Here is a 10,590-nt window from a genome sequence, read left to right on the forward strand (position 1 = left end):
TATGTTTTGATATCCCGTGTTGTATGTTGTTGGCATACTCTTGTTGTCATCATGCATGTTTTGTTTTGACATCCCTTTTGTGCCATGTTGGTGGGATGCTCATCATGCATGTTTTTGTGATATAATGATAGGAGTCTTTTGATTGAGAGTTCCAGTTATGGAACATCTCTTAGAGCCACTCCTGTGTGAGGGCATTTTTCATTGTATGATCGCGACATCATCTCTTGTGTACATCACCTTTATTGAAAACACTTAATGCAGCAACCTGCACCATCTTGACACCAGGGCTTAGAGACGTAGTCCCTTCTGGATGAACTCCGTTATCAACGACTTATGCTTTTATGTGCTGATGATTGTTACGTTCCTCTTATTTTCCGCATGCAGATGTATTCATTAATGTTCTTTTAAAATGAAATTTAACACATCACGAAAGTAAAAGGTCTTGGAAGGGTCTTTCTTCACACCCAGACCTGGATCAATCTAGAACAGAATTTTTGTGAAAGTCTATCACTTCAAATTGGGCATATCCTTTGCATACTAACCTTACTTTGTTTCTAGTCACATTTCCATCCTCAATTACTTTGCTTCTGAAGACCTATTTTGTACCAATCACATCTTTGTTCTTGGGCCTTAGAACAAGTTCCCATGTTTCATTGTTCTCAATTTGATTTGGTTCTTCTTCCATGGCCTTGATTTGACGTTCACCGTCTCTAGCTTCCTTAAAGTTAGTTCAATTATGTACAATAGTGATATATGCCCTAACTTCCGTGTTTGTGCTTGTTTTCTTCTTTCTGGTTTCTACTCTTGCACTCTTCTCCTCAATGATTTGTTCTAGTGGATGATTCTTTTGGTACCAACATTTAGGTGTTTGAAAATTTTGTTAATTATCTATTTCTTCTTGTTCTGCCTCTAGCTACTTCTCCTCTTGGTGTTCCTCATCTTCTTTTTCTTCCTCTTGCTTTGGTACTTCCTCCTCCCGTTCTTCAAAGATGTGTGGATTTTTTCTTTCCTTCTTTGTCTTCAGAAAATTTGTTTCACCATTTTTTACATTGATGTTTTCTACTATCTTGTTGAGTTTAAGATTGTAGCACTTGTATGCTTTGCTTTTACATGAGTGCCCTGTTAGCGCTTGGAATTCACCTAGGCTGAGATAGACAAACTCTCAAGGCTACATCAAACCATTTCACCTCGTAGCTAGCCCTACGAGGTATGAGAAGGCTCTCTCGGGTCAGATTTGATAGATCTTTCAATATGATTAGGCTGACCAATTAATAATAAAGATTTTAGGCTAGTAAATTGATAAGGGGGTTGATTTAAAGATTTTTGGTTTTTTAATGGAATGACGGGGCTTTTCTGGGCTGCATGGGCAAAATCACAGCTTCAAACAGAGAAATATAATGACTACATAGGTTATCAACTGAGGCAAGGTAGGCATGCAATTTAACACCAAATCTGGTTTCAAACGGGATGGCAAGACTGGTGAGGAGCTAAGGAGGGCAGACAATAACTCTGAATCCTCCTTAAATAGTAGAAAACATCGAATGCGAACAAACTTATAGGAGGAGCATATAATACTATGAATTCCTACCTAATCACTTCATTTGTTCAGCTTGAAAGGGTCATGAAATGAAATGGAACATAACTGATTACATATGAGACAAAGGGAAAAACTTATGCTAAATCAACATACCACATGAATCTCAGCAAACAGAGCTGTGAAATTCCATTAAATTCTCTGTCATAAAACTGTACAATAAAAAGCTCTCTGCTTCTCCAGCAGCTCCCAGCGCTCAGAAAAAACTCTCCCTCCTCTCACTCTCTACTTACAAATGAATTTTTTAATACAATAAGTCAAACTACTGCCCAAAAAAAGGGCGCTGTTTTAACGAACCTCACAAAAATATCAAACAAACTATAACTGGGGAAAAACAAGTCGACCCCAAGATGAGGGATTTGTTTTATTATCCTTATTAACAAAATAAACTAAAAATAATCAGCGCTTTCTTGAAGGGAGAATGGCGCTCTTTCCACTGAATTCTGTTGATGATTGACCAAAACTGGAGCGCATATCTAGTTTGCAATATTAATTAAAATCTGGGAAATAGGAATCGAATCCTATCTTGTTGTTCTGGCACCGTTTGAATAGCGGTGGCATTACACGTTTACCCTTGGCACTCTTCTATTTCTTGTAAGAGTCTAGTAACTTTGGTGTGTAAACAGCATCGTATGCCACCTGGAGCTCCACATCAACATAGTCGGCATCCAATTCTATAGCCAAACGAAGTACATCAAGGCGTGTTGCTTCATCCATACTCCAACGCTGCTGGTTCAATGCTAGTCATACCTTCTCCCGTCTCTGGATCCCAAATTCTGACTACTCGATTATCAGCAGTGATCATTCTCGGCCTCGAAGCATTTAGAGTTGAATGCCACTTGATATCCAAAATAGGACCACCATACATGTGATCTTTAACTCGAAAAGGCCTTGAAGAACGCAGATCATATATTAGCACCTGTCCAGAACTATTTCCAACTGCTATCTGAAAGCTTTCAGTTTCCTCGAATCGTATCGCAGTGACCTCCTGATCAGTATCTCCTGCATGTGTAGCTACATCAATTCTTCCTACCGAAGCTTTTTCTCTCAAATCAAAACATTCTAAGGCACCATCTTCTCCACCACAAGCCAACAATCCATGAACTGGGCTTCGGCAAATTACATTGACTGCTGGAGAGTGAGTGTTTAAAGATGCAAAAAAAAACGACCCTGTTCCAAGTTGATGCGATATAAATCTGGTGAAGAAACAGCACAAATCAAATCACATGACCAACGATCATAGACAATATCCCTTCCCATCATCTGTACAATACACACTGGACCTTTTTATTTAAAGGATTATTAAACTTCTCCACTAGTTTTTGTCTTTGGGCGCCACTAGTGCGTCCATCAAGCATGTACCATTCTTTACCTTGCCTCCAGTATTCATCTTTCTTTCCACGCCGAGGTAATTTAGTCAAGAATGACTCAATAGGATCTAATGTACTCAAGCTTTGGCTGAAAACCAATGCCTTATCACCTCGCTCAGAGCTCATGGCCAGGAGTAGCAACTAGAATGGTTATTCCTTCACGCAACCTCGCTTTTTCCATTCTCCAAAGTTGATGTCAAAGCTGGAATGCCTTCAATCCCACCATTCTCTAGAACCTTGAGAAAAGGCAGACCCTTTGCACCAGATTTGATTGCTTCCTTATAGATATCTCCTTTCTTCAGACTTGTATTTGAATATTTGCTTGATCCCAGAGGCACAACCAAAGCCTTGATGACTCCAGCAGATTGTAATGTATTCATAAAAATTTGAAAATCTGTTCCACTAAAGACTTCAGAAACATTTACCAACTCCATCTCGAAGCGGAGATCTGGTCTGTCAGATCCATAGCGATCCACGGCATCAGCCTATGTTAACCTTGGAAAATGAACAGGAAGTTCAATTCCTTGAATCTCGTGGAAAACATGTCTTATCATATCCTCGTTGAGTTTTAGCATGTCATCCAATGGTGTGAAAGCCAGCTCCATATCTAGTTGTGTAAATTCAGGTTACCTATCTGCTCTCAAGTCTTCATCTCGAAAACGCCTTGCTATTTGATAATATCTATCAAATCCTGACACCATCAACATCTGCTTGAACAGCTGAGGACTTTGTGGCAAAGCATAAAATTCCCCTGGCTGAATCCGAGATGGAACAAGATAATCACGGGCACCTTCAGGTGTAGACTTTGACAAAATTGGTGTTTCAATCTCCACAAAACCATGGACATCTTCTAAGTATCGCCTTATAACCTTAGAAACTTTGTGTCGGAGCCTTAGATTGATTTGTTGACACCGTAGATCAAGGTAGCGGTACCTTAAGCGAACCTCCTCTGTTATGACATCATGTATTCTGACTTCACTTGGTTTCTGGTTATTTTCCAGGTGGATCATGCAGGACTTCTTAGAATTAATGCTGCTCGTCTTATCAAAAGGAGTAATTGATTCTGCTTTGTATGATACTGCACCAACTCTTGATTGGCTTTCCAAATATGCTGGGAAATTAATGCTTACTGCTTTTCCACTGCTACGAACTATACCACGACCAACAGATTCAGGGATAGTTACTTCCTTTTCCATTCCTAGCATACACTCTCGAGTAGAAGCACGTTTCTGAATTTCATAATCATCTTTAAGGTTTACTTCTTCAGTGGATTTATCAATAACCGGAAACTTGATTGGTGGAAGCTCAAGTTCTCTATCAGATTGTACTTTCAGCACTCCCCTATCATTTTCATTCGAATCCACCTGCTCTTTTCCTTCCACAGGCTGGTGTGTTGTAGACTGAGAACCACTTGAACGCAGCTCTGCCGGTAATTTGTCATCTTCAATGAAAAGCCTTTTAGAGATCCAATTTCGCAAGTTGGGAAGCTAGACCATGTAGATCGACAGAAAGAACTGATGCCTGGACAATTGCTTCCCGCCATCCAATCCTCATAATCAGAAGTCAATATGAAATGTTTGTGTTTTTGCAGGGATAGGAGCTTGAAATCACTGCCGTCTTTTGAAAGCTGAAGATAAATTACATAATTTAAATCCACACATTAATGATTTCTTCTTCAAAAACCTGTTTTGAAGAAGAATCAATCTCTGATATAAGACAGAGTCTAACATCGGCTCCATTTGGGATGGCAGCTGCAGCTTCCTGGAGGTGCCAAGAACCGCAGAACTTTGGGAGAGCAGACCGTGCCTCCACCATTGGGCAATGGAGTCATCATCAACAAATCAACACAGCTGAAGACTTATTTTCAAACTGAAACTGAACTCAAACAAACTAAAAGCCAACTGAAACAAGATGCTGCCCTTATAGCTGCTTATTTATGTACAAAACCTATTCTAATCTGCTGTACAAACAATAGATCAGGTAATGCGATAATGCCAAATTAACCATGCTAGTAAACCTGGAAATGAAGCCGCTTGAGAATGCTGCCACGAAGTCACAGATGCAGTTGCTGGCAGCCCTTCATGCTCATAATGATCCTGGTCACCGAGAAGACAACCCGATCGGTCAATCAAGCTGAAAAATGTGTCCATGTAGGCCGCAATAGGATCACGGACACCGGCCTCTGTTGGCTGCCCCAACTCTTCAATGCATATTTCCAGCTGCACATTGTCGATGTGTACTTCTATAGGCAAATCTGTTATTGCTTGTTTCGATGGAGGAAGGATTTCCAAAAACTTTTTAGGGTCTTGGAAATCATAAGAGTGGATCTGCTCATCGAGATACTGAATCTCATTTTCAACTCTTTCAACAACTAACTCATAAAATCTAGTTTTGCCTTCAAGATGAAGCTTCGGAGATTTCACACATTGAAAGAAAATACTGAAAAATTCTTCATTAATTGTAATATCCGCTAACAACTTTCTAATGCCATCTAGAGCTTCACAAAGTGCAGGGTCTGCCACATACCCTACCATTGCATGAACATATCAACAGGCACTGGAATGTCTGGATCGAGTTGGAGTCGCCAGGTGAATGATTCAGCCTTTCAAGTGTCTGATCGTTGTCCACTATCAACAATCAGATCTGAACTTGATATATGTACTGGGGTAAAGTGTCAATGAAGCGCTATGTTCACAAATCCCACGGAGATAGACTGAAGCAGCGTTTATCTACTTGCGCTGATGTAAAACAAGAGCGTTTTCGAAGGCTTCTGGCGTAACTTTAGGCTCCGTCTAAGACTTATGAAACAAACACATCAATGAGCAAACGATTAATATGTTCTCCCCAGTATGGTCGCCAATATGTTAGCGCTTGGAATTCACCTAGGCTGAGATAGACAAACTCTCAAGGCTACATCAAACCATTTCACCTCGTAGCTAGCCCTACGAGGTATGAGAAGGCTCTCTCGGGTCAGATTTGATAGATCTTTCAATATGATTAGGCTGACCAATTAATAATAAAGATTTTAGGCTAGTAAATTGATAAGGGGGTTGATTTAAAGATTTTTGGTTTTTTAATGGAATGACGGGGCTTTTCTGGGCTGCATGGGCAAAATCACAGCTTCAAACAGAGAAATATAATGACTACATAGGTTATCAACTGAGGCAAGGTAGGCATGCAATTTAACACCAAATCTAGTTTCAAACGGGATGGCAAGACTGGTGAGGAGCTAAGGAGGGCAGACAATAACTCTGAATCCTCCTTAAACAGTAGAAAACATCGAATGCGAACAAACTTATAGGAGGAGCATATAATACTATGAATTCCTACCTAATCACTTCATTTGTTCAGCTTGAAAGGGTCATGAAATGAAATGGAACATAACTGATTACATATGAGACAAAGGGAAAAACTTATGCTAAATCAACATACCACATGAATCTCAGCAAACAGAGCTGTGAAATTCCATTAAATTCTCTGTCATAAAACTGTACAATAAAAAGCTCTCTGCTTCTCCAGCAGCTCCCAGCGCTCAGAAAAAACTCTCCCTCCTCTCACTCTCTACTTACAAATGAATTTTTTAATACAATAAGTCAAACTACTGCCCAAAAAAAGGGCGCTGTTTTAACGAACCTCACAAAAATATCAAACAAACTATAGCTGGGGAAAAACAAGTCGACCCCAAGATGAGGGATTTGTTTTATTATCCTTATTAACAAAATAAACTAAAAATAATCAGCGCTTTCCTGAAGGGAGAATGGCGCTCTTTCCACTGAATTCTGTTGATGATTGACCAAAACTGGAGCGCATATCTAGTTTGCAATATTAATTAAAATCTGGGAAATAGGAATCGAATCCTATCTTGTTGTTCTGGCACCGTTTGAATAGCGGTGGCATTACACGTTTACCCTTGGCACTCTTCTGTTTCTTGTAAGAGTCTAGTAACTTTGGTGTGTAAACAGCATCGTATGCCACCTGGAGCTCCACATCAACATAGTCGGCATCCAATTCTATAGCCAAACGAAGTACATCAAGGCGTGTTGCTTCATCCATACTCCAACGCTGCTGGTTCAATGCTAGTCATACCTTCTCTCGTCTCTGGATCCCAAATTCTGACTACTCGATTATCAGCAGTGATCATTCTCGGCCTCGAAGCATTTAGAGTTGAATGCCACTTGATATCCAAAATAGGACCACCATACATGTGATCTTTAACTCGAAAAGGCCTTGAAGAACGCAGATCATATATTAGCACCTGTCCAGAACTATTTCCAACTGCTATCTGAAAGCTTTCAGTTTCCTCGAATCGTATCGCAGTGACCTCCTGATCAGTATCTCCTGCATGTGTAGCTACATCAATTCTTCCTACCGAAGCTTTTTCTCTCAAATCAAAACATTCTAAGGCACCATCTTCTCCACCACAAGCCAACAATCCATGAACTGGGCTTCGGCAAATTACATTGACTGCTGGAGAGTGAGTGTTTAAAGACGCAAAAAAAAACGACCCTGTTCCAAGTTGATGCGATATAAATCTGGTGAAGAAACAGCACAAATCAAATCACATGACCAACGATCATAGACAATATCCCTTCCCATCATCTGTACAATACACACTGGACCTTTTTATTTAAAGGATTATTAAACTTCTCCACTAGTTTTTGTCTTTGGGCGCCACTAGTGCGTCCATCAAGCATGTACCATTCTTTACCTTGCCTCCAGTATTCATCTTTCTTTCCACGCCGAGGTAATTTAGTCAAGAATGACTCAATAGGATCTAATGTACTCAAGCTTTGGCTGAAAACCAATGCCTTATCACCTCGCTCAGAGCTCATGGCCAGGAGTAGCAACTAGAATGGTTATTCCTTCACGCAACCTCGCTTTTTCCATTCTCCAAAGTTGATGTCAAAGCTGGAATGCCTTCAATCCCACCATTCTCTAGAACCTTGAGAAAAGGCAGACCCTTTGCACCAGATTTGATTGCTTCCTTATAGATATCTCCTTTCTTCAGACTTGTATTTGAATATTTGCTTGATCCCAGAGGCACAACCAAAGCCTTGATGACTCCAGCAGATTGTAATGTATTCATAAAAATTTGAAAATCTGTTCCACTAAAGACTTCAGAAACATTTACCAACTCCATCTCGAAGCGGAGATCTGGTCTGTCAGATCCATAGCGATCCACGGCATCAGCATATGTTAACCTTGGAAAATGAACAGGAAGTTCAATTCCTTGAATCTCGTGGAAAACATGTCTTATCATATCCTCGTTGAGTTTTAGCATGTCATCCAATGGTGTGAAAGCCAGCTCCATATCTAGTTGTGTAAATTCAGGTTACCTATCTGCTCTCAAGTCTTCATCTCGAAAACGCCTTGCTATTTGATAATATCTATCAAATCCTGACACCATCAACATCTGCTTGAACAGCTGAGGACTTTGTGGCAAAGCATAAAATTCCCCTGGCTGAATCCGAGATGGAACAAGATAATCACGGGCACCTTCAGGTGTAGACTTTGACAAAATTGGTGTTTCAATCTCCACAAAACCATGGACATCTTCTAAGTATCGCCTTATAACCTTAGAAACTTTGTGTCGGAGCCTTAGATTGATTTGTTGACACCGTAGATCAAGGTAACGGTACCTTAAGCGAACCTCCTCTGTTATGACATCATGTATTCTGACTTCACTTGGTTTCTGGTTATTTTCCAGGTGGATCATGCAGGACTTCTTAGAATTAATGCTGCTCGTCTTATCAAAAGGAGTAATTGATTCTGCTTTGTATGATACTGCACCAACTCTTGATTGGCTTTCCAAATATGCTGGGAAATTAATGCTTACTGCTTTTCCACTGCTACGAACTATACCACGACCAACAGATTCAGGGATAGTTACTTCCTTTTCCATTCCTAGCATACACTCTCGAGTAGAAGCACGTTTCTGAATTTCATAATCATCTTTAAGGTTTACTTCTTCAGTGGATTTATCAATAACCGGAAACTTGATTGGTGGAAGCTCAAGTTCTCTATTAGATTGTACTTTCAGCACTCCCCTATCATTTTCATTCGAATCCACCTGCTCTTTTCCTTCCACAGGCTGGTGTGTTGTAGACTGAGAACCACTTGAACGCAGCTCTGCCGGTAATTTGTCATCTTCAATGAAAAGCCTTTTGCAGAGATCCAATTTCGCAAGTTGGGAAGCTAGACCATGTAGATCGACAGAAAGAACTGATGCCTGGACAATTGCTTCCCGCCATCCAATCCTCATAATCAGAAGTCAATATGAAATGTTTGTGTTTTTGCAGGGATAGGAGCTTGAAATCACTGCCGTCTTTTGAAAGCTGAAGATAAATTACATAATTTAAATCCACACATTAATGATTTCTTCTTCAAAACCCTGTTTTGAAGAAGAATCAATCTCTGATATAAGACAGAGTCTAACATGCCCAACAAATATGCCTTCATTTGTCCGAGAGTCAAACTTTCCTAACTTCCAGTCATCCCTCTTTATGTAGCATTTGCTTCTAAATATTTTGAAATGCTTGACACTAGTTGATCTTCCGTTCCGCAATTCATAAGGAGTTTTGTCATTTTTGCTTCTAAGCAATACTCTATTCAAAATGTGAACAATTGTATGTATTGCTTAGACCCAGAAGATTATTATTACTTAGCTTGGATTCATGTAACAAAGTTCTAGCCATCTCTACCATAGTTCTTTTCGTTTCTTCAACCACTTCATTTTATTGAGTTGTAGTTGTCGAGAAGTGTATTCTTATTCCATCTTCTTCACAATAGTCATTGAATTCATTTGAAGTAAATTATCCTCCATTATCAGATTTCATGCATTTGATTTTCAAATTAGTTTCATTTTCAATAAGTTCCTTGAATATTCTAAAATTTCCCAAAGATTCTAACTTCTTTTTAAGAAAACAAATCCATGTCATCTTTGTGTAGTCATCAACAAGAAACATGAAGTATTGTTTGCCATCTAGTCCTTTGTTCTTGTTGGCCCACATAAATCAATATGTACAAGTTCTAGTGGTTTTGTCATGGAATGTTCCTTAGTTTTGAACTCAACTCTTGTTTGTTTTCCATGTTGACATTACTTGCACATAGTATTTGAAGACTTTGTAATTTCATGCATATCCCTTAAACTTCCTTCTTGTTGATCTTGATAAGATTATCAAAGTGTATGTTGTACCTGTGTAGATAATTCTAGTTTAAGGAATTATGCCAGAGCATCTAAAATGTTTTGTTTGTTTTGAATTTTTAGATGACCAATGCTCTAAAGTGTTAAACATGTGCAATTTCGTAATTACTTATGATGTATTAGAAGGGTTGACTCTTCACCTCTGGCAAAATTTAGCTTTGAAGAGATGTGTAGGGTTGAACTTTGGAAAATATATGATTAATTAAATCTTTAAACAGATTATTTAACTTAGTCATATACATATGATGTGTGTAAAATGATTTTACAGCCAAATAAAATACATTTAAAACTTAAGGGGAAATGAAAATGTAAAGATGTAGAGGAGTTAATTGAAATAGAAAGTCTAATTAACTAATCTTTTTAATTAATAATAACTTCGTAGGGGCTTTCATATAAATTCAAATTCAATGTTATCATGCCCA

At 39.0% G+C, this 10,590-nt stretch overlaps 1 protein-coding gene across 1 annotated transcript; it reads right to left on the bottom strand.

Moving 5' to 3' along the window:
• Window positions 1-2,303: 2,303 nt before the first annotated feature.
• On the bottom strand, window positions 2,304-3,090 carry LOC149146183 (uncharacterized). The gene is made up of 2 exons (XM_089452690.1): window positions 2,967-3,090; window positions 2,304-2,764 (listed from the first exon to the last, which is right to left on the bottom strand). Exons 1-2 carry the CDS (start codon window positions 3,088-3,090, stop codon window positions 2,304-2,306), a joined length of 585 nt encoding a protein of 194 aa, XP_089308816.1.
• Between the last annotated feature and the right edge of the window lie 7,500 nt (window positions 3,091-10,590).

The sequence above is a fragment of the Pinus tabuliformis genome, chromosome X (genome assembly GCF_031772625.1).
Source record: "Pinus tabuliformis cultivar Carrire ecotype Pingquan chromosome X, CPIR1, whole genome shotgun sequence".
Classification (NCBI taxonomy): domain Eukaryota; kingdom Viridiplantae; phylum Streptophyta; class Pinopsida; order Pinales; family Pinaceae; genus Pinus; species Pinus tabuliformis.

Bases quoted from the DNA above. Each gene is read 5' to 3' on its own strand.
- LOC149146183 (XM_089452690.1), bottom strand. From the start codon at position 3,090: ATGAGCTCTGAGCGAGGTGATAAGGCATTGGTTTTCAGCCAAAGCTTG. The intron at 2,765-2,966 runs GTAAAGAATGGT...AACTTGGAACAG, and splicing joins AGATGAATACTGGAGGCAAG to GGTCGTTTTTTTTTGCATCT.